Source organism: Oncorhynchus kisutch, linkage group LG6 (assembly GCF_002021735.2).
Source record: "Oncorhynchus kisutch isolate 150728-3 linkage group LG6, Okis_V2, whole genome shotgun sequence".
Taxonomy (NCBI): Eukaryota; Metazoa; Chordata; class Actinopteri; order Salmoniformes; family Salmonidae; genus Oncorhynchus; species Oncorhynchus kisutch.
Window position 1 is genome coordinate 60,983,871 of NC_034179.2, and position 24,444 is coordinate 61,008,314.

The 24,444-nt window shown below is 42.1% G+C and overlaps 1 protein-coding gene across 2 annotated transcripts in view; it reads left to right on the forward strand.

The window, feature by feature from the left end:
* Window positions 1–19,814, forward strand: part of trpm4a (transient receptor potential cation channel, subfamily M, member 4a) — a 58,411-nt gene extending 38,597 nt beyond the window's left edge. The window contains exons 19-27 of one of the 2 annotated variants that reach the window (XM_020486121.2): window positions 61–176; window positions 1,666–1,798; window positions 2,293–2,467; window positions 3,426–3,594; window positions 6,014–6,195; window positions 6,404–6,536; window positions 8,874–8,946; window positions 9,396–9,489; window positions 18,974–19,814. In XM_020486121.2, the coding sequence (XP_020341710.1) occupies window positions 61–176; window positions 1,666–1,798; window positions 2,293–2,467; window positions 3,426–3,594; window positions 6,014–6,195; window positions 6,404–6,536; window positions 8,874–8,946; window positions 9,396–9,489; window positions 18,974–19,002 (1,104 nt within the window). In that variant the 3' untranslated portion in view covers window positions 19,003–19,814. Of the gene's footprint in view, window positions 1–60; window positions 177–1,665; window positions 1,799–2,292; window positions 2,468–2,601; window positions 2,747–3,425; window positions 3,595–6,013; window positions 6,196–6,403; window positions 6,537–8,873; window positions 8,947–9,395; window positions 9,490–18,973 lie in introns of those variants that run through there. The other variant, XM_020486122.2, reaches the window with a different exon arrangement.
* The last annotated feature ends 4,630 nt before the right edge of the window (window positions 19,815–24,444 follow it).

The window sequence follows — 24,444 nt, forward strand, 5'->3', positions numbered from 1 at the left end:
CACACACATTTGACAGGTAAGAACATATAAATTCATATTAATGACCATCCTCTCTCGCAGACGTTCTTTGTGGGCAGCAACACTATATATCAGAGGATGAGTCTCTACATCCAGGACATGTGGAATAAGTGTGACATCTTGGCCATCTCACTCTTTGCCCTGGGCATGTGCTGCAGGTGTGTATATTTCATATTTAGATGTGTATATGTGGCCAGTATATTAGGTTACACCCATCTAGCATCGGGTCGCACCCCCTTTTGCCTCAGACAGCCTGAATTATTCTGGGCATGGCGTTCAATCATTGCGCAGTTGGTATCAAGGGATGTAACGTGTGCCAGAAAAACATTCGCCACACCAGTACACCGCCGCCACCAGCCTGTACCGTTGACACCAGGCAAGATGGGGCCATGAACTAATGCTGCTTACTCCAAATCCTGGCTCTGCCATCAGCAAGACGCAACAGGAAACAGGATTTGTCAGATCAGGCAATGTTTTTCCAATCCTCAATTGTCCAGTGTTGGTGATTGTGTGCCCACTAGAGCCGTTTCTTCTTGTTTTTAGCTGATAGGAGCGAAACCCGGTGTGGTCGTCTGCTTCAATAGTCCCTCTGTGACAAGTATTGACGAGTTGTGCATTCCGAGATGCCATTCTGCACATGATAAAGGAATTCTAAATTCCTCTGTATTATTTCCCAATCAGAATTCATTACTCTGTCAATGCATTCGAAGGGCTTGTAGACCCTATATTTTTATTAGAATGGACAGAGCCCCGGTCTTAAAAGTCAGGTAACAGCGTTTAATTCAAGAGAGTACTGGTACATACACATTTTCCCACAGGTTATAAACTGAAAATGACGTCAGCGTTTTCTAAATGTTCTATCTCTTCATGACACTAGTAGAGAGGCCCTATAGTTCTCGAGCCTTCCCTCCTCGCCTGAAGCCAAGGTCAGTCATTGTAAATCAGCATTCTAGACAGTCTGGAGATAGTCCGCCCCTGCCATCTTGAGATAGTTCATTCATTTGTACAAAGGAACAGACCGTCATTGTTACTAAACTCCTGACTATATTATATACAATTGGGAATGGGAGCAAGAGAGAAAATTCATATATGTAGAGTACATAATAGCATTTGGACTAGTCAGTCCTGATTGAAATGTATACATAATTAGTCATCATTGATAAAAATTCCCTTAACAGCACAACACTGTTGTTCTGCCCCGTTATTTGTCTGTTTGTGGCCTACCTGTTAGCTTCTCTTTCGATTTCGCTCATCAATGAGCTGTTGTCACCCACAGGACTGCCGCTGACTGGATTTTTTTTATTTGTCTCACCATTCTCAGTAAACAGTGAAAAGCCCAGGAGGCCGGCCGTTTCTGAGATTCTGGATGATGCGCGCCTGGCACCGGCAATCATGCCCAGCTCATAGCCGCTTAGGTCACTCGTTTTCCCCATTCTAATGTTCAATCGAACAGTAACTGAATGCCTTAATGCCTGTCTGCCTGCTTTATATAGTAAGCCACGGCCACGTGACTTGCTGTCTGTAGGAGTGATCCATTTTTGTGTACCTAATAAACGTGCCACTGACTGTATATGAGTGTGTGTGTGTGTCTATCTTCGTGAGTGTGTGACCCTGTGACTATAACCAGGTGTTTGTTGTGTGTTCTAGAATGTTCCCGTGGTCCTATGAGTTTGGCCGTGCTGTGTTTGCTGTGGACTACATGGTGTTTACCCTTCGTCTCATCCACATCTTCGCCATCCACAAACAACTGGGACCCAAGATCATCATCGTCGGCAACATGGTAAGTGATTATTTTAAGTATTTGTGATGATGATGGTCTTTGTCGACTGAAACATGATCTTGTGATGAAGACTGTGTAAACATTTCAAATGCTGGCCATAATGAGTGTACAAAACATTAAGAATACCTGCCTAATATCGAGTTGCACCCTCAAGGTTCAAAAATCATTCTTTAACCTGCCTCCTCCCCTTCATCTACACTGATTGAAGTGGATTTAACAGGTGACATCAATGAGGGATCATAGCTTTCACCTGGTCAGTGTATGTCATGGAAAGAGCAGGTGTTCATAATGTTTTGTACACTGTGTGTATAACCACACTCATGTGGTGTGGTAAGGTAAGCTAACCACTGACGATATCTACTCCTGTTGAAGTATTTTAAAATGAGAGTCTGTATTAAAGTCTGAGTCGACATCATTTAGGTCTGTGCAAACGTCCTTTAGTGTTATTTCAATGTTATCAATACTTTTCCTAATCCTCTGTTCCTGATTGGTAGATGAAGGACATCTTCTTCTTCCTCTTCTTCCTGGCGGTGTGGCTCCTGGCCTACGGCGTAGCCAATCAGGCGCTGCTCTACTCCTATGACCCCCGTCCCAATTGGATCTTTCGCAGAGTGTTCTACAGGCCATACCTACACATATTTGGACAGATCCCCATACACGAAATGGATGGTGCGTCAATGTTTGTGTACGAATGTGTTTTTTCATGTGAAGGTGTCTGTGTTGACTTTTCTCTTCACATCCCTCCCTCTGGTTTATCCCATCTGTACTGAACAAAACTATAAACACAACATGTAAAATATTAGTCCTGAGCTGAATTAGAAGATCCCCAAAATGTTCAATTTTTTTCCACAAATTTGTTTATGTGCCTGTTAGTGAGCATTTCTCCTTTGCCAAGATAATCCATCCACCTAACATGTGTGGCATATCAAGAAGCTGATTAATCAGCATGATCATTACACAGGTGCACCTTGTGATGGGGAAAATAAAAGGCCACTCTAAAATGTGCAGTTTTGTCACAACACAATGCCACCGAGTTTTCAAGTTTTGAGGGAGTGTGCAATTGGCATGCTGACTGCAGGAATGTCTACCAGAGCTGCCAGAGAATGTAATGTTAATTTGTCTACCATAAGCCGCCTCCAACGTCTTTTTAGAGAATTTGGCATTACATCCAACCGGCCTCACAACCGTAGACCACATGTAACCACACCACCCCAGGACCTCCACATCTGGCTTCTTCACCTGCGGAATCGTCTGAGACCAGCCACCCAGACAGCTGGTGAAACCGAGGGGTATTTCTGTCTGTAATAAAGCCATTTTGTGGATCATTCTGATTGGCTGGGCCTTGCTCCCTAGTGGATGGGCCAGTCTCCAAAATTGGTGGGCCTATGCTCCCAGAGGCCCACTCATGGCTGCGCCCCTGCCCAGTCATCTGAAATCCATAGATTAGAGCCTAATGAATTCATTTCAATTGACTGATTTCCTTATATGTAACTCAGTAAAATCATTGAAATTGTTGCATGTTACGTTTATATTTTTGTTCAGTATATTTCAAACCCTCACTCTCTCCCCTCTCTCCATCCCCCCTTCTCTCCCTCCATCCCCCTTTTCTCACTGTCTCTGTCCTTAGCTGATAAACTAGAGGAGGGGATACAGTGCACCAATAACGCAACCCTGATCGAGGCAGGGGCAGAGCCCTGCATGAGTACCTACGCCAACTGGCTGGTGGTCATCCTTCTGGTCATCTACCTGTTGGTCACCAACATTCTCCTGGTCAATCTGCTCATCGCCATGTTCAGGTAACGTACCTTCTCGCTCTGTCCTTCTTTTACCCTCTCTGTTCTTCTTTTTCTCTCTGTCTCTCTTTTACTCGCTCTCTGTCCCGGTTTTACTTTCTGTCCCTCTTTCCCATCTAGCACCCCCTCCATATCCCTGTTTCACTTTCTTTGTGTTCCCCTCAAGAGATCATCACTTATTCAATAGGCCCCTCCAATCCGTGGGATGATTTCCTCTTATCTAGTTCCTCACTGTGTCTTGGCTAGTGTTGTTTATTCTCTCAGAACCACTGATCTGATTTGATCAATTATAGCTAATTCGATCTATTTGAATTCAATCAACTTGATTACATTTTTTCAGTGTCTTATTTGACACGATCATTGCGTGTTATCAAAATGCCAAATGTTTTTCTGACTCTGCTTTTATTTGTGCCCAAAACGTCAATAACCAAAAAATATAATAAAACCAATACAGTGCCTTTGGAAAGTATTCAGACCCTTTGACTTTTTCAACATTTTGTTACGTTACAGCCTAATTCTAAAATGGATTAAATATATATATTTTTATGAATCAGCAATCTACACACAATACCCCATAATGACAAAGCGAAAAGAGGTTTTTAGAAATGTTTGCAAATGTATAAAAAATAAAACACGTACCTTATTTACATAAGTATTCAGACCCTTTGCTATTAGACTCGAAATTGAACTCAGTTGCATCCAGTTTCCATTGATCATCCTTGAGATGTTTCAACAACTTGATTGGAGTCCACCGGTAGTAAATTAAATTGATTGGACATGATTTTGAAAGTCACACACCTGTCTATATAAGGTCCGACAATGGACAGTGCATGCCAAAAACCAAGCCATGAGGTTGAAGGAATTGTCTGTAGAGCTCCAAGATAGGATTGTGTGGAGGCACAGATCAAGGGAAGGTTAACAAAAATGTTCTACAGCATTGATGTACCCCAAGAACACAGTGACCTCCCTTATTCTTAAATGGAAGAAGTTTGAAACCACCAAGAATCTTCAGAGAACTGGCCGCCAGGCCAAACTGAGCAATCAGGGGAGAAGGGCCTTGGTCAGGGAGGTGGCCAAGAACCAGATGGTCACTCTGACAGCGCTCTAGAGTTCCTCTGTGGAGATGGAAGAACCTTCCAGAAGGACAACCATCTCTGCAGCACTCCACCAATCAGGCCTTTATGGTAGAGTGGTCAGACGGAAACCACTCCTCAGTAAAAGGCACATGACAGCCCGCTTGGAGTTTGCCAAAAGGCACCTAAAGACTCTCAGACCATGAGAAACAATATTCTCTGGTCTTATGAAACCAAGATTGAACTCTTTGGCCTGAATGCCAAGCGTCACATCTGGAGGATACCTGGCACCATCCCTATGGTGAAGCATGGTGGTGGCAGCATCAAGTTTTGGGGATGTTTTTCAGGGACTGGGAGACTAGTCAGGATCGCGGGAAAGATGAACGCAGAAAAATAGAGATCCTTGATAAAAACCTGCTCCAGGCGAACAGGACCTGAAACTGGGGTGAAGGTTCACCTTCCTACAGGACAACGACCCTAAGCACACAGCCAAGACAACGCAGGAGTGGCTTCGGGACAATTCTCTGAATGTCCTTGAGTGGCCCAGCCAGAGCCCAGACTTGAACCCGATCAAACATTTCTGGAGAGACCTGAAAATAGTTGTGCAGTAACGCTCCCCGTCCAACCTGAGAGAGCTTGAGAGGATCTGCAGAGAAAAGTGGGAGAAACTCCCCAAATACAGGTCTGCCAAGCTTGTAGCGTCATATGCAAGAAGACTCAAGGCTGTAATCACTACCAAGGTGCTTCAACAAAGTACAGAGTAAAGGGTCTGAATACTTATGTAAATGTGAGATTTCAGTTGAATTTTTTTTTGTCATTCTTACATTTCACCCCCCTTTTTCCTCCCCAATTTCGTGGTATCCAATTGTTAGTAGTTACTATCTTGTCTCGTCGCTACAACTCCAGTACGGGCTTGGGAGAGACGAAGGTCGAAAGTCACAGGTCCTCCGAAACAACCCAACCAAGCCGCACTGCTTCTTAACACAGCGCGCATCCAACCCGGAAGCCAGCCGCACCAATGTGTCGGAGGAAACACAGTGCACGCCACAGGAGTCGCTGGTGCGTGATGAGACAAGGATATCCCTACCGGCCAAACCCTCCCTAACCCGGACGCGAAGCTAGGCCAATTGTGTGTGTTCTTCTTCTAAAAACCAGTTTTTACATTGTCATTATGGGTTATTGTGTGTAGATTGAGGACATTTAAAACATATATATTTTACATTAAAGCTGTAATGTAACAAAATGTGGAGAATGTCAAGGGGGCAGAATGCTTTCCGAATGCAATGTATTCGCTGATATTCTGGCTGGTAACATTTCACTGTGGCTGGCTCTCTCTCTCATCACTGCAGTCATACGTTCTCAAAAGTGCAGGAGAACAGCGACACCTACTGGAAGTTTCAGCGCTACAAGCTTATCTTGGAGTACCATTCCAGACCCTGCCTGGCGCCACCCTTCATCATCATCTCCCACCTCCACCTCTTCATCAAGAGGCGCATCCGTAAGATCCCCTCCACGAAGATCAAACACTTTGGTGAGAAGAGATGGGGAGGGAGGGGAGCCATTAGAGATGTGATGAATTGTGAAATGAAAATGCTCATAGTTGTATATTGCTAAATTACTAGCATTTTAGAAGTCCACTCCCATTGTCGTCCAAGATTATAGCTGAATATTATTATATATATATTTTTTTAATCTTCTTCCAAATCCCCCTCTTTTCCTCTCCTCTATCGCTCCTTCAGTTCTGGAGATCCGTGGTAGGCAGGCCAGTAAACTAAACATGTGGGAGGCCATCCAGAAGGAGAATATACTGTCTGCCCAGAACAAACGAGAGAGAGAGAGCGACTCGGAGAGACTCAAACGCACCTCCGTCAAGTGAGACATCTCTCCCCCTCAGTCACTTATTTATGTCATATACTGAATACCAGATTCATTTAACAGCTTTAGTTTGTTTTGCTTTGGTGCTATTTTCAAAAGTATGTGGTGAATTTTCAAAACTCTTAGTACAACTCTCCAAACTGGTAACACTTGTAATGCAGCAAGTCTTATATTTAAAACTTTGATTTGTGCATTCATTTTGTTTGGAGAGACCTTTCACCACACAACCATTGATCCAAAATATACGTTAACTGTGATATTCCATGAGAATATTGATTTAAATACCAAAACACAACATAATGATATCTAACCAGTTTATCCAATGTTTCAAAATTGCCTTTTGAATGTAGTATGATTCAGTACTGTAAATTACAGTACATTATACTGTTCTCACATTACACAATACACTTGCACTACCCCTTAAAACTGAATTTCCATCATTTCTATCCCATGTGTGGTCAAATGTGTGATCATCGAAGACATATTTCACAATCATTGATAAAGAAAATGTTGGTGTATTGTTCATATATAATTACACTATAGGTGTACGTTAATCATATTCAATGAATGAAACAACATTTACCAGGCACTAGTTTGCATCAAGCCTGTCAAGCCTGTCTTGAGCTTGCACCCTGACATAGATCTGGATTGATGTCATTGGATGCCTCATCCAATGGCTTCATCATGAGGATGTCAGTCATACACCCTCCACCTGTATTGTATTTACAATATTGTGTCATACTTATGTATTGTAGTGGTCCTGTATGACTCGGTCAGTAAGAGCATGTGTGGACTTAACTGTTGTCACTTTCAGCCTTGCATCATCAAGAGGCCCTGTAATCTTTAAAAAATAAGAATTTATCCGCTTGAGGCCCGCCCCCATGCTCCACATGAGGCCCCCCAACCCCCTCCGAAAAACAAACTGCTGTTGTGGGATGCTTAGCTCATCGCTCTCATTCTGTCTTACTTTAGCAGGTTGGTTCAGCAGCAGCAAAATCTGCTGGAAGTTTCAAAGTTGCAAAGGAAATGGGGAGGAAGGTTTTTTTTCCTGGCCACTGTACCCAGGTTAATGAGGCCACATTGTTCACAAAAAAAGTCCTTCAAAAAAGTAAATGAATCCATACAGCCAAATAATTAATAATATATCAATAATTTATTTCCATACATACACTACCATTTCAAAGTTTGGGGTCACTTAGAAATGTCCTTGATTTTTTAAAGAAAATCACATTTTTTGTCCATTAAAATAACATAAAATTGATCAGAAATACAGTGTAGACATTGTTAATGTTGTAAATGACTATTGTAGCTGGAAATGGCAGATTTTTTTATGGAATATCTATGTAGGAATAGAGAGGCCCATTATCAGCAACCGTAACTCCTGTGTTCCAATGGCACGTTGTGTTAGCTAATCCAAGTTTATAATTTTAAAAGACTAATTGATAATTAAAAAACCCTTTTGCAATTATATTAGCACAGCTGAAAACTGTTGTCCTTTATTAAAAAAGCAATAAAACTGGCCGCCTTGTATCTGGAGCATCAGCATTTGTGGGTTCAATTACAGGCTCAAAATTGCCAGAAACAAAGAACTTTCTTCCGAAACTTGTCATCCTATTCTTGTTCTGAGAAATGAAGGCTATTCCATGCGAGAAATTGCCAAGAAACTGAAGATCTCGTACAACGCTGTGTACTACTCCCTTCACAGAACAGTGCAAACTGGCTCTAACCACAATAGAAAGAGTAGTGCGAGGCCCCGGTGCACAACTGAGCAAGAGGACAAGCACATTAGAGTGTCTAGTTTGAGAAACAGATGCCTCACAAGTCCTCAACTGGCAGCTTCATTAAATAGTACCCGCAAAACACCAGTCTCAACGTCAACAGTGAAGAGGCGACTCCGGGGAGGCTGGCCTTCTAGTCAGAGTTCCTCTGTCCTGTGTCTGTGTTCTTTTGCCCATCTTTTCTTTTTATTGGCCAGTCTGAGATATAGCTTTTTCTTTGCAACTCTGCCTAGAAGGACAGCAATTACTTTATATGAACTGTATTGCAATGTGTACTTTTAGATGAAACACTGAAGTTTGGTGAAAAAGTGACTGATTTTGAGTGTACTTAGTAATTTAAAATGTGCTTAGTTTTGAAACAAATGCCTTTTTGATGATCTGTTTTGAGTTTTGTACTGAGTGTTGTGAAAGTGTATGACATTCTTCTGAAAATTGCACCAAAGAGATTGGTACTCCTGTGTTAGGGATTGGTTCAATTCAGTTATTTTTTCATGAATAGGACTTCAGTTCAATTCTTGAATTGACCCCCAACCTGTCTTGTGGTCCTATGTTGAAGGGTGGACAGTGTCCTAAAGCAGATGGTAAAGATCCAGGACCACAACCGCAGGCTGAGAATGCTAGAGACCGAGGTCAGTGTCAGCCTGGGCCGCTGCCACTGGTCACAGCACACACACACACACACACACAGCCTTATATGCCCAGTGGCAACAAGTTTCAGTGGTCCTTAAAGGGGGGGGGGGGCTTTGTGTGTGTGGAGGAGCGGAGCTATTGAGTCCTTAGCCCACGATGCCTGTGCCTCTAGGTCCGCCACCTCAGTCCAATCCCCGGTCACCATCCGTTTTGGTTTAACTTTCCTTGTGGGTACCAGAAGTCCTCACAAGGATAGTAAAACAAGGAAAATTAGGGACAAGTGTGGATATTTTGCCTGTCCCCACGAGGAGAAATACTATTTTAGGCTTAGGGGTATACGTTTTAGGGTTAGGGTTAGAGTTAGGGTTAGGTATAGTTTTAGATTTAGGGGTTAGGGAAAATAACCTCTCTCTCCTTCTCGCCCCCATCCCCTCTCTCTTGTTCCAAGTTGGAGTATTGTTCTAGTGCCCTCTCCTGGATGGTGGACGCTCTCTCTCAGAGTAACTTGATAAAACCCACACGTCCTCCGCCCATTCTCAGAGGTAAGGTTGCATACAGACATACACGGAGTGTACAAAACATTAGGAACAAATTCCTAATATTGAGTTGCACCCCCTTTTGCCCTCAGAACAGCCTCAATTTGTCGGGGCATGTCTCTACAAGGTGTCAAAAGAGTACCACAGGCATGCTGGCCCATGTTGACTCATGCTTCCCACAGTTGTGTCAATTTGGCTGGATGTCCTTTGGGTGGTGGACCATTCTTGATAAGCACTGGAAACTGTTGAGCTTGAAAAACCCAGCAGTGTTGCAGTTCTTGACACACTCAAACCGGTGCAACTGGCACCTACTACCATACCCCGTTCAAAGGCACTTACATATTTTGTCTTTCTTCTGAATGGCACACACACACAATACATGTCTCAATTGTCTCAAGGCTTAAAAATCCTTCTTTAACCTGTCTCTTTCCCTTCGTCTACACTGACTGAAGTGTAGGTGACATCAATAAGGGATTAACCTGGTCAGCTTTCACCTGTTCAGTCTATGTTCCTAATGTTTTGTACCCTCAGTGGTTCTTCAATCAAAAGTTGCTTCACGGTACTGTTTGTTATGGTGTGTTACAGTGCTTGCCGTTAATGCTTATCCAGACCACCAGTGGGCATGTTTGAGCAAATATACTCTAATTACTAATGAGGGCATTTGAGCAGAGGTCATCATGCCATGCAATTGTGAATACACTTCATAATTTTAATTTAATATTATATTATTATTATTATTAGGCTATCAAATACTATAATCTTCCAATTGTGAATTAAGAACTGGGCAGGAGTAGGCTACATACAGTACAATGACTATACCCGGGAAAGAAAAGCAACATACTTCCTACTGTACAAATGTAACTCGTTCAGTCACATGCAGACCAGATGTTATGATTTTGTTGATGTCAAGGTTTGTAATAATATGCAATTTGCCAATCAAATATACTCCATTCTCCAGCTTGTTGGTGCTTGCTTCTCTGCACAAATCATTTGACTTCTGCAGTTTGAGATGATGTACAGTGGGGCAAAAAAGTATTTAGTCAGCCACCAATTGTGCAAGTTCTCCCACTTGAAAAGATGAGAGAGGCCTGTAATTTTCATCATAGGTACATGACAGACAAAATGAGAAATAAAAATTTAAAAAATCACATGAGCATTTTTTATGAATTTATTTGCAAATTATGGTGGAAAATAAGTATTTTGTCAATAACAAAAGTTTATCTCAATACTTTGTTATATACCCTTTGTTGGCAATGACAGAGGTCAAACATTTTCTGTAAGTCTTCACAAGGTTTTCACACACTGTTGCTGGTATTTTGGCCCATTCCTCCATGCAGATCTCCTCTAGAGCAGTGATGTTTTGGGGCTGTTGCTGGGCAACACGGACTTTCAACTCCCTCCAAAGATTTTCTATGGGGTTGAGATCTGGAGACTGGCTCGGCCACTCCAGGACCTTGAAATGCTTCTTACGAAGCCACTCCTTCGTTGCCCGGGCGGTGTGTTTGGGATCATTGTCATGCTGAAAGACCCAGCCAAGTTTCATCTTCAATGCCCTTGCTGATGGAAGGAGGTTTTCACTCAAAATCTCACGATACATGGCCCCATTCATTCTTTCCTTTACACAGATCAGTCGTCCTGGTCCCTTTGCAGAAAAACAGCCCCAAAGCATGATGTTTCCACCCCCATGCTTCACAGTAGGTATGGTGTTCTTTGGATGCAACTCAGCATTCTTTGACCTCCAAACATGACGAGTTGAGTTTTTACCAAAAAGTTATATTTTGGTTTCATCTGACCATATGACATTCTCCCAATCTTCTTCTGGATCATCCAAATGCTCTCTAGCAAACTACAGACGGGCCTGGACATGTACTGGCTTAAGCAGGGGGACACGTCTGGCACTGCAGGATTTGAGTCCCTGGCGGCGTAGTGTGTTACCAATTATTTTGCAAGGCACACAACTGTCTATATAAGGTCCCACATTTGACAGTGCATGTCAGAGTAGAAACCAAGCCATGAGGTTGAAGGATTGCGTCGGCACAGATCTGGGGAAGGTTACCAAAAAATGCCTGCAGCATTGAAGGTCCCCAAAAACACAGTGGCCTCCCTCATTCTTAAATGGTAGTTTGACCCACCAAGATTCTGCAGCACTCCATCAATCAAGCCTTTATGGTAGAGTGGCCAGATGGAAACCACTCCTCAGTAAAAGGCACATGACAGCCGGCTTGGAGTTTGCCACAAGGCACCTAAAGGACTCTCAGACCATGAAACAAGATTGTCTGGTCAAATGAACCAAGATTGAACTCTTTGGCCTGAATGCCAAGCGTCACATCTGGAGGAAATATGACACCATCCCTACGGTGAAGCATGGTGATGGCAGCAGCGTCATGCTGTGGGGATGTTTTTCGGAGGCAGGGACTGGGAGTCTAGTCAGGATCGCGGGAAAGATGAAAGGAGCAAAGCACAGAGAGATCCTTGACGAAAACCTGCTCCAGGGCGCTCAGGACCTTAGACTGGGACAAAGGTTCACCTTCCAACAGGACAACGACCCTAAGCACACAGCCAAGACAACGCAGGGGTGGCTTCTGGACAATCTCTGAATCGATCTCTATCGATGTGAGATATCATTTTTATTTTATTTTAGAAATGTTCAAAAATTCACACATTTTCGCTTTGTCATTATGGGGTATTTTGTGTAGATTGATGAGGAAATGTTTTTATTTAATCAATTTTAGAATGAGGCTGTAATGTAACAAAACATGGACAAAGTCTAGGGGTCTGAATACTTTCCGAATGCCCTGTATGTATCCTTTGTCACAAAGTGTGAAAAACAATAACAGGCTAACTACACCGCTCGCGTTGCAAAATAAATGTAGAAATCTGTGTTATTACATTATTGCACTCGCGCGCGCCAACGAGCGTCTGCGTTGCCAAGGCCTAAAATAAAGTCAGTTCTATTTCTGATGCAGATCGTGCTGCAAGTCCTGCCTCTCCTCATTGTTTAATAGAAGAAGGTAACCATTTGCCATCTCCTCATTGGTTATACCCACATTGGTGACTGAAAGACGAACAAAGTCAGTGGTGGTAATGCACCTAATTTATGAAAGTTTGCAATATAAAGTCAAGAGAAGAAAAGGCTGGAAGGAGGGGAGATGACTAGAAACGATTCGGTTGACCTTTTATGTGTGGATTAATTGGCGGAGTAGAGGACCTTTCAGGTAAAATAACAACTCAATGTTTATATCCCAGGACAAATTAGCTAGCAACAGCAAGCTAGCTAAAAAGGACAAATTAGCTAGCCTAAATTGCCATAAATGTTTAATGTTTTTCAACCTGTCCCAAAATGAATATAATTCGTTCAGAGTTTGTTTTGATATTTTAACCTGCGTGTCGTGATCTCGTTTCGTGTGGGTGGACAAAATACATTTATGCACGATGGCGCATGCGCGCAGCCGGTTTGGGTTCCGTGTAACACTGTTTGTGAATAATATTAATTCCTGCAGAATTAAGCATTTCTTGCTGTACACCCTCACAGAAAAAGCACGATTTCGTGGTTTTGGAACATTTCACGTGGGATTTCACGTGAAAACAAAAATTTGTCGTTATGATTCTCACAGTGACTTTAGTGCATTTAGCTTACATTGTGTGTTTTTTTTATACAGTAATTATTGAACTTGTCCTCACCTGGGATTTGAACACTCAAACTCTTGGTTCACAGCATTCCGATCTTTCTGCTATGCCACCACACCTGTGTTAATAACTGAATTCACCTGTGTTCCTACACCTATTTGTATTCTTAAAATAAACAATACAAAAATATGAAATTTATCCTAGTTATTCAGGAGTAACATTAAAACAGAATAATATGCCTCACCAACATTAGACAACTACACAGAAAACCCTCAAATTACTGAAATAATTCAATTAAATCAATGATGAGAGAATAGTCAGATAACTAAAACAGCAGCACCGATGGAACTATTTTGCGAAGTGCAGAGATGTATTATAGGTCATGAATATGTATAGGAGTGTTACAGACTTTGTGACGCTGCAGAAAGATCAGTGCATCTCAAATCCAAAGGTTATGTGTTCAAATGCCAGGTGGGGTCATACTTTAGCTGAACAGTGTACCACTAACTGTAAAACCACCATACCATTTCATTACTTTACTTAAAATGGTGTGGGATGGTGTAAGAACAACTGGGACCATTGTGACGTCCTGACAACTGGTAAAACAAAGTCTTACAACATCCAAAACCATGTTTTTACATTTTAAGTGTTCCAAAACCACGTTTTGGAGGGAAATTATACCCCAATTTGACCTGAGAACAGGAGTGGAGAAATTATTTCTTTCTTTCAGCATCTTGAGAGAATGTGAATGCGTGGTTAGCGACCGAGTGTGAAGGTGCTGATTGTAAAGCTGATTGTACATGAAAGAAGCAGAAATGACAAGAAACTATATTGAAGCATTCATTCTGTTGAGCAAGTGTTTATTTGGTCTTCTAAAGCCACACATAATGACAGAAGAGTAGCTGCATGTCTCTTAATTTTAGACAAGTTGACACACAAATAGCCTACCAAAATGTGAGCTGTTGTGTGTGGGAAAGAGGAATTCAATCACCCTCTATCCTCTTCCAGTCGTTCTCCTCATCATTCAGTTAACTCAGATCATGTGACTTCAACATTTAATCTATCATTCATTCATCCATTGACGTCATTCATTCAGTAATGAGACACATTAGCACATGACAGCCTGATACCAACGCCCAGCGATTAGAATGTAACAACCTCAAATACACCTATTTAGAAAAAGCCAGGGAAGAAGGAGGATGACATTTATTTAAATTACAAAATCAAAACGGCAGTGGGAACACTTCAGAAACCACCGGCAAAGTTATTAGCTAAATACTCATAGCTTTCAGCTGTTAGGATACCAGAAGGCAAAAAATATGTTTCTATGTTACACTTTTACACAACTATTTGTTTATGGAAATGTTGTATATTATAATCTACATCTACACTGAAACCAAAAAATAAAAACCAAACCAAAAAATAGCCCTTTCTATATAATTCTTATTCGAGCTTATAAATTTACCATGTTAAATTTGACTGCACTATTTCATTTGTTCCAAGTTAGCTCACTGATTAGAGGGTTTGTTTAGAAGAGAAAGAACAGGGAAAGAAATTGGTTAAATTGAGATGTTTGGACACTGGCCTATACACAATACCACATAATGTCAAAGTGGTATTATGTTTTTAGAAATTTGTACAAATTCATTAAAAATAAGAATTCAACCCCTTTGTTATGGCAAAGTCTAAATAAGTTCAGGAGTAAAAATGTACATAACAAATCACATAAGTTCCATAGACTCACTCTTTTTGCAATAATAAGTGTTTAACATGATTTTTGAATGATGACCTCATCTCTGTACCCCACACATCTGTAAGGTCCCTCAGTCGAGCAGTGAATTTCAAATACAGATTCAACCACAAAGACAAGGGAGGTTTTCCAATTCCTTGCAAAGAAGGGCACTAGTAACGTGTACGCTGGGAGTCGGGAAACAAGTACAAGGAGTGCAAATGTAATAATAAATAGAACAGTACAAAACAAGAAACACGAAAAGCACACAGACATGAAACAAAAACAGAGTCAATAACGCCTGAGGAAAGAACCAAAGGGAGTGACAGATATAGGGGAGGTAATCAGGAAGGTGATGAGTCCAGGTAAGTCTCATGAGGCACAGGTGTGTGTAATAATGAGTAAACTGGCAACAATAGCGCCAGAGTGGAGGACCCCATCCCTGATGCGCGGCTCCAGCCGCAGGACGCCGACCAGAGGGATGGTCCCGAGGGACCAGGAGCAGGCCAATCGCTTCTGCTGAGACTCGGGAACCTGTAGAGCCAGCTGAGGCTCGGGAACCTGTAGAGCCAGCTGAGGCTCGGGAACCTGTAGAGCCAGCTGAGGCTCGGGAACCTGTAGAGCCAGCTGAGGCTCGGGAACCTGTAGAGCCAGCTGAGGCTCGGGAACCTGTAGAGCCAGCTGAGGCTCGGGAACCTGTAGAGCCAGCTGAGGCTCGGGAACCTGTAGAGCCAGCTGAGGCTCGGGAACCTGTAGAGCCAGCTGAGGCTCGGGAACCTGTAGAGGCAGCTGAGGCTCGGGAACCAGTCGAGCCAGCTGAGGCCTGTGAACCTGTCGAGGCATGGAAGCCCGACGAGCCAACCGAGGCTTGTGAACCTATTGAGCCAGCTGAGGCATGGAAGCCCGACGAGCCAACCGAGGCTTGTGAACCTATTGAGCCAGCTGAGGCATGGAAGTCTGACGAGCCAGGTGAGGCATCCCGGTTGCTTCGGGAGCTGCTCTTGGACCCCACGTCACCAGTAAAAAAATCCTGTTGCTTCCCTTTGGTGAGGCGTTATTCTGTAACGTGTACACTGGGAGTCAGGAAGCAAGTACAGGGAGTGCAAATTTAATAATAAGTGGAGGGATCCCATGCCTCAGCCGACATGTCGTTACGTACATATGCGCTTCATGAGACTCACCTGGACTCCATCACCTTCCTGATTTCCTCCTCTATATACAGTATGTCACTCCCTTTAGTTCTTTCCCCAGGCATTATTGATTCTGTTCCTGTGTTTTATGTCTGTACGCTACTAGTTTTTCTTGTTTACGATCCATGTTTGCTTATTAATTAAATTCACTCCCTGTACTTGCGTCCCAATTTATTAGTGCACACGTTACAGCACCTATTGGTAGATGGGTAAAAAAAAGCAGACATTGAATATCTCTTTGAGCATTGTGAAGTTATTAGTTACACTTTGGATGGCGTCTCCTAACACAGTTGCCGGAGAGGAAGGAAACCACTCAGGGATTTCACCATGAGGCCAATGGTGACTTTAAAACAGCTACAAAGTTGAATGGCTGTGATGGGAGAAAACTGAGGATGGATCTCAACAACATTGTAGTTATTCCATAATACTAACCTAATTGACAGAGTAAAAAGAAGGAAGCCTTACAGTATACAGAATTTAAAAAAATCCAAAACATATATTATTCCTGTTTGCAACAAGGCACTAAAGTAATACTGCAAAAAAAAGTAATACTGCAAAAAAATGTATGGCAATACCTGAAAATGGTTGTCTAGCAATGATCAACAACCAATTTGACAGAGCTTGAAGAACTTCGAAAAGAATAATAGGCAAATGTTAAAAAATTCAAGGGGTGTGATACTTTCTGAAGGCACTGTTACATGCAGTTGTAGTCAGAAGTTTACATACACTTAGGCTGGAGTCATTAAAACTCGTTTTTCAACCACTTCACAAATTACTTGTTAACAAACTATAGTTTTGCGAAGTCAGTTAAGACATCTACTTTGTGCATGACACAAGTAATTTTTCCAACAATTGTTTACAGTCAGATTATTTTACTAATAATTCAGTGTATCACAAGTCCAGTGGGACAGAAGTTTACATACCCTAAGTTGACTGTGCCTTTCAACAGCTTGGGAAATTCCAGATAATGATGTCATGACAGCCTCCCGGGTGGCACAGTGGTTAAGGGCTGTGCCACCAGAGACTCTGGGTTCGCGCCCAGGCTCTGTTGTAACCGGCCGCGACCGGGAGGTCCGAGGGGCGACGCACAATTGGCATAGCGTCGTCCGGGTTAGGGAGGGATTGGCCAGTAGGGATATCCTTGACTCATCGCGCACCAGCGACCCCTGTGGCGGGCCGGGAGCAGTGCACGCTAACCAAGGTTGCCAGGTGCATGGTGTTTCCTCCGACACATTGGTGCGGCTGGCTTCCGGGTTGGATGCGCTGTGTTAAGGAGCAGTGTGGCTTGGTTGGGTTGTGTATCGGAGGACGCATGACTTTCAACCTTCGTCTCTCCCGAGCCCGTACGGGAGTTGTAGCGATGAGACAAGATAGTAGCTACTAACAATTGGATACTACGAAATTGGGGAGAAAAAAGGGGGTAAAATTAAATAAATAAATGATGTCATGACTTTAGAAGCTTCTGATAGGCTAATTGACATCATTTGAATTGGAGGTGTACCTGTGGATGTATTTCAAGGCCTACCTTCAAACTCAGTGCCTCTTTGCTTGACATCATGGGAAAATCAAAAGAAATCAGCCAAGACCTCAGAAAAAGAATTATAGACCTCCGCAAGTGTGGTTCATCCTTGGGAGCAATTTCCAAATGCCTGAAGGTACCACATTCATCTGTACAAACCATAGTACGCAAGTTTAAACACCATGGGACCACGCAGCCGTCATACCGCTGAGGGAGGAGACGCGTTCTGTCTCCTAGAGATGAACGTACTTTGGTGCGAGAAGTGCAAATCAATCCCAGAACAACAGCAAAGGAACTTGTGAAGATGCTGGAGGAAACAGGTACAAAAGTATCTATATCCACAGTAAACGAGTCCTATATCGACATAACCTGAAAGGCCGCTCAGCAAGAAAGAAGCCACTGCTCCAAAACCGCCATAAAAAAAAGCCATACTACGGTTTGCAACTGCACATGGGGACAAAGATCGTAATTTTTTGAGAAATGTCCTCTGGTCTGATGAAATGAAAATATAACTGTTTGGCCATAATGACCATCGTTGTGTTTGGAGGAAAAAGGGGGACGCTTGCAAGCCAAAGAACACCATCCCAACCGTGAAGCACGGTTTGGCAGCATCATGTTGTGGGAGTGCTTTGCTGCAGGAGGGACTGGTGCACTTCACAAAATAGATGGCGTCATGAGGTAGGAAAATTATGTGGCTATATTGAAGCAACATCTCAAGACATCAGTCAGGAAGTTAAAGCTTGGTCGCAAATGGGTCTTACAAATGGACAATGACACCAAGCATACTTCCAAAGTTGTGACAAAATGGCTTTAGGACAACAAAGTCAAGGTATTGGAGTAGCCATCACAAAGCCCTGACCTCAATCCTATAGACAATTTGTGGGCAGAACTGAAAAAGTGTGTGCGAGCAAAGAGGACTATAAACCTGACTCAGTTACATCAGCTCTGTCAGGAGGAATGAGCCAAAATTCACCCAACTTATTGTGGGAAGCTTGTAGAATGCTACCGAAATGTTTAGACTCAAGTTACTAACTAGACTCATACTAATTGAGCGTATGTAATCTTCTGACCCACTGGGAATGTGATGAAAGAAATAAAAGCTGAAATAAATCATTCTCTCTACTATTATTCTGACATTTCTCATTCTTAAAATAAAGTGGTGATACTAACTGACCTAAGACAGGGACATTTTTATTAGGATTAAATGTCAGGAATGGGGAAAAACTGAGTTTAAATGTATTTGGCTAAGGTGTATGTAAACTTCCGACTTCAACTATATGTTCTATTTCAATGTAAGGTCCTTCTACATCAGATACCTTTCCAGTCTTTTAATACAACAATTTTCAAATTAACTTTATTGATCCCAGTAAATGTTATTACTTGGTTTTATGTACTGTACAGTTTCCGTTGTGTTTTCTCTTTCAGATCTGACCCCTCTTTCTCCAACTAACTGACCCATGTCTGATGGAGAATAGGGTAATCTAGACACAGGTGCACACACGCCTACAATCACTGTCACTCAGTGTCAAAGAATGTCAAGAAATGCCAAAGACGGACTCGATGCTCATTCATCAATCATTTCAATGTCGTTTTTAAACTTTGATCATTTCAACTGCTGCCATTTTGTATGTGTACCATTGTTACACTTTGTTGTTCCTTTGTTCAATAAATATTTTTCCTGTGGGTTATAGAATGGATGGGCAATCTGTTCCTAATGTAATATGTAGAGTCATTGTAAAGGTAAAATATTATAATTTGACATGACCAAGTACAAACACATTAAACTTTTTTTGTATGTTTGCTTTTTGGTTATTTTCATTGAATGCTCGATTTGGTTGTCAGTAAACACAGCACTAATCTGTATTGCCAAAGAGATCTAATTTTGTTTCATTGCTCCACAGAACATTTCCCCAAGGATTAAGGCTTGTTTAGGTGGGTTTTTGAGGAGTTCCGTCAGGCTTTCTTGTGTCTCCTTCAGCTATATTAACAGAGGGGCTAGTCTGTATTAAGGCGGGCATAGGTTTATCTGCAGTTATTGGTACTCTGTTTGTGGTCAACATTTGCGGACTCTTTGCCAAGGTCCCTGGCCAAACAGGTGAGAGCATTGCCGCCCTGTGTGCTCGATTTTATACACCTGTCAGAAATGTGTGGCTGAAATAGCGAATCCACTAATCGGAAGGAGTATCCACATACTTTTGGCCATGTAGTGTTTATTTGCACACATATTTTGTTGTTTATTTTGATACAAAATATAACAATCAATGTATCTGTATTTTGTCATTTCTGGCTATCCCTGCCTATATCCTTACCTTTGTGTAGTCCATTTCCCCTCCACTAACAGAACAGATGAGCTGATGCATTTGACAGAGGGTCTGATAGTAACGTTAATTACACACACAGCGCCCCTGTAAATTAGAAGGGTTGTGGAAGTCATTTTTGTCTTTAAGCTAATCAAAAAAAAATGCTCACATCCAGGCCGTGATTGGGAGTCCTATAGGGTGGAGCACAATTGGCCTAGCGTCCTCCGGGTTTGGCCGTCATTGTAAATAAGAATTTGTATTTAATTGACTTGCCAGGTAAAAAAAGGTTAGATAATTATTATTTTTTAAAGCTTATTGTTTTTCTCTTAAAAGGTTTTTGCTTTGCAACACTTATTTAGGTTTCAAAGTCTGCACTTTTACTCATCATGTGGACTAGCTAGACATATATCCAGTTTCCAAATAGTTTAGCCCAACAGCAGTGGAATATTGGAATTTTGCAGTGTGGTCACGAGGCTGAACAATATATGGAACCCAGACATTAAGTTAGAGGCTAGATTCATTGAAGGGGATAACGTTAAATCTGAAGGACTACTACAGGGTTGATTGAAAGTTGGTAAAGTAAGTTGACTAGTCCAGTGTTAACCAATCCTGGTCCTCGAGTACCCCCCAACAGTACACAACTATGCAATGGCTATCACAAGACACTGCATCCTACTAGCAATACTAGCTTGTTTAACTGCTGCCTACTATGGTTCGCATCTTCTCTCTTGGGAAGGCAAACATTCTGAACCTGTTCATTTACTGTAAGGTCCCCATATTTAGAGCAGGGAACTTGAAGTCTCTCAAGGTCGCAACTTTTACAATAGACTTGCTAAATATATTTGGAAAACAATAGCTAGCTAACGTTAGTTACTGAAATACAGACGAGGGTATGCATAACAGTTACATGTTCATCCCATGATGGCTAGCTAAGTTACTATAAAATACCTAACACCTTTTCCGCTTTGGCCAGGTAGATCCACAGTTTTCTCCACGTTGTGAATTTCTTCCTGTCACTGAAGTTGTAGGCCATTTCCTTGCTGGCATATCGAGACACCAGCGGCGAACGATACTTACTAAATTCGTCCATAACTAAAACTCGCTTATCACCAGATTGCGTGCAGTGCTGCAAACTAATTTTAAGGGGAAATTGCTAAAGGCAGGTCAATTTGTTGCTAAAAGTTGCTCAATTACGTTGTGATATCATTGCGTGATGATGTCATTACGTAATAACGTAAACCTGTGTCATTACGTAGAATACGCAACAAAGTTACTGAAATTGACTGGCCATCTCGGCAAAAAATATGATTGACATTTGTTAGTAAAGATTTCTTTGTTTATTATCATATATTTTTATTTGTAAAAGTAATATAAACACAATACATTTTATATGATCACATTTTTATTTTGAAACACAACACATTGAATTATTAAACAATTACATTTTATTTATTTATTTATTTAACTACTAAGCCTACACATTCTGAACAATTATAGTTTTAAGCAGTGTATTGGTAGTTAGTTAACATGCTACCTAACTGCTCAACAATTATAGGTACCGGCTAATAACAAGGTATATATGCTATCTTATTGAACAAGCAACTTAACTCAAATAAGGATGTATGCGCTAGGCATCTCTCTCCAGCTCTCCAGGTTGTTGTGCTGCTTGGCTGGCACTCATTTGGCTGAACAGCCGTTCAACCTCCGCGTTTGAGTGTGGCAAGGAGAGGGCAGCGAGTGCAGCTTTGCACAGTTCTTCAAATGAATTTGACCCAAAAGAGTCTGTGTAGTTATTAACTTCTCTCCAAAACTCGACTGTATTTTCAGTTGAGTCCCACCTAAACAGATGGAATTTCTCTATTGGGGAACAAATGTATCAATTGTTTGGGGCTGGTATTGTTTGTGGTCAACATTTGCGGACTCTTTGCCAAGGTCCCTGGCCAAACAGGTGAGAGCAGAACAGACTGAGCATACGTTAGACTTACCCCAAGTCGCTGGACGCAGGGGCCAGGGGGAGAACTGGGCATACTGCTCTGGTGAGGGGCTCATTATAGCTTCCTGTGCTTGGATGAGGCCCCTGCTGCAAAAGTGGAGCCACAAGTGTCCGGAGTGGCTGACAATTTAGTTAATAATGGCAGCCTGGGTGGACAGTTTTTCCGAACTCTGGTGCATTTGCCCCCTTAGTTTGGTTAGCTTGGACTGGTATGAACACTATCTGCAAACAACGCACCATGGTTCGCTCAAAAAGGGTTGTCTGATTCAATTCGTACCGTAGTGCGTTTCTCTGCAGGTGAGAATGCAGTCCAGACCAAACACAGGAAAATAACCAGTCTTGCACTATTATTGGTTGTTTGACTGCGAGCATTTGATGAAATTCAAGTAGCATCATAACTTGAGATCTCTGAAACATGTTCTGAGTAGCAGGGCATTTATGAGTGCATCCGATGCAGATTAGGGGAGCTGGGGCTATACCGAGGATATAGGCTACTGGATATAGGCGATTCACGTCGCAGTTAATCGGCTATTGCGCGGTTTCCCCCGCATGGTGTTGGAAGACCAAAGTGAAACTAATATGAAGATTTGGACACAAGTGATGCATGATGATAATCATAAATGGATTTAACTCAGAGGCTGACAAAAAATATATATAAAAATCGACCCTAGCATTTCACCACATTTCTAGGAGCAGCAGTTCCAGTATCTCAGAAACGGCGTCCTCCTGGGATTTTCACGCACAACAGTGTCTAGGGTTTACCGAGAAGAGTGCGACAAACAGAAAACATTAAGTCAGCGGCAGTCCTGTGGGCCAAAAAAAGCTTGTTGGTGAGAGAGGTCGAAGGAGAATGGAAATAATTGTGCAACCTAACAGGAAGACCACAAGCAGGCAAATAATGTTGCAGTACAATAGTGTTGTGTAGAATTGCGTCTCGGGAACACACAACTAGTCGGTCCTTGTCACGGATGGGCTATTGCAGAAGACCACGACCACACAGGGTTCCACTCCTATCAGCTACAAACAAGAAGAATCGGCTCCAGTGGGTAGCGATCACCAACACTGGACAACTGAGGAGTGAAAAAACATTGCCTGGTTCGATGAATACTTGTGCGTTTTGCATCATGCTGATGGCAGAGTCAGGATTTGGTGTAAACTGCATGAGTCAATGGCTCCATCCTTCCTGGTGTCAATGGTACAGGCTGATGGTGGTGTATAATATAGAGCCAAAATGGCAGTACATGTATCAGTGTGTGACCCTATGCCCACTACACATGGCATCACTGGGACCAGAAGACCAGGGGACTACACTGCCTATGCTGGGCCAAGCAACTCCTTTCCCCTTAGGGTAACACTTTATTTTAAGGGTCCTTACTAGGGCTGTGGCGGTTATTTATTTTGTCAGCCGGTGATAGTCAAGCAAATAACTGCCGGTCTCACGGTAATTTACTGTTAATTAACATAAACACACTTCGCATCTCCTGGCTTCCACAAAAGCCTACAAGCCACTGATGCAGACCTTTAGAACATCTACATTTAAAAAAGTGTTAATAAATCCATTTAATATAGCCTACACCATCATGATAAATCCATTCTTTATTTTAGACCGATCTAAAAAAAACATGATATGAAGAAAATGTAGTCTATTAGTCTAGAAGAACAGGATAGCATACTCTGAGTTGTCCTTATGGCGGTGATCTGGCTATGCCATTATGGCTGTGGGCTACACTAGTTCATTTAGCAGACAATGCACCCTAAAAAAAAATCCATACCTTTTGTGGCCAGGTATCTCAATTCTTATTAGCCAATGTCCATCACGTGATCGGGTCCTTCTCACATGCATCTCGGGTTCTTCTCACAGGCTACAAGTGAAGACCGACATATCGGGGGACAACTGCAAGCGTCCTTATTGAATTCGAGGCACATATTGGAGATGTTTTTAAAAAACTGTCCACATTTACTTTTCATCAGCCAACAAGATGAGTAGGACCTAATGGACAACAAAAGCCCTAGCCTATAGCAATCTACTATGCCCCATTGTACAAAAGTGACCTATTCTATTGGTCAACATGTCCTTCTTTGTGAGAAATAAATATTCCAAACATCAACTGGAACAGTTGTGGGATGCGATAGATCCCCATTTTTTTTAATGTTTAAAAGCAATAAGGCTGATGCAACAGATCAGAACGTTTAGTTTAAAATGTTGATAAACTATCAGGTAATTTTATTCACATAATAAGTGCAGCAATGCCCACATGGCAGTAGGCTAAAAGCACAAATGTTCCAAAATACAATCAATTAGGGGGAAAACACCATTCCCAAAAGTGACCGCCAATGCGATTTATGCATGTATTGCTTTATTATAATGGTGTATTTTTATTGTGAAAATTATCTTCCCTAAACTTCAAACTCACGCGCCGCCTATGTATGCCAGTTAGGCTCTACACCGGTTGTAAAGCAGATGTATGTGCTTCATTTTAAGAAGTTATTTGGCCACTTTAGTTGTGATACAAACCTTATCAAAACATATGCGCTATACCACGCTAGGCTACACGAGGTGTAGCCTAGTCATGCACTGTTTCTAGCCTTTTATTGCATACAAG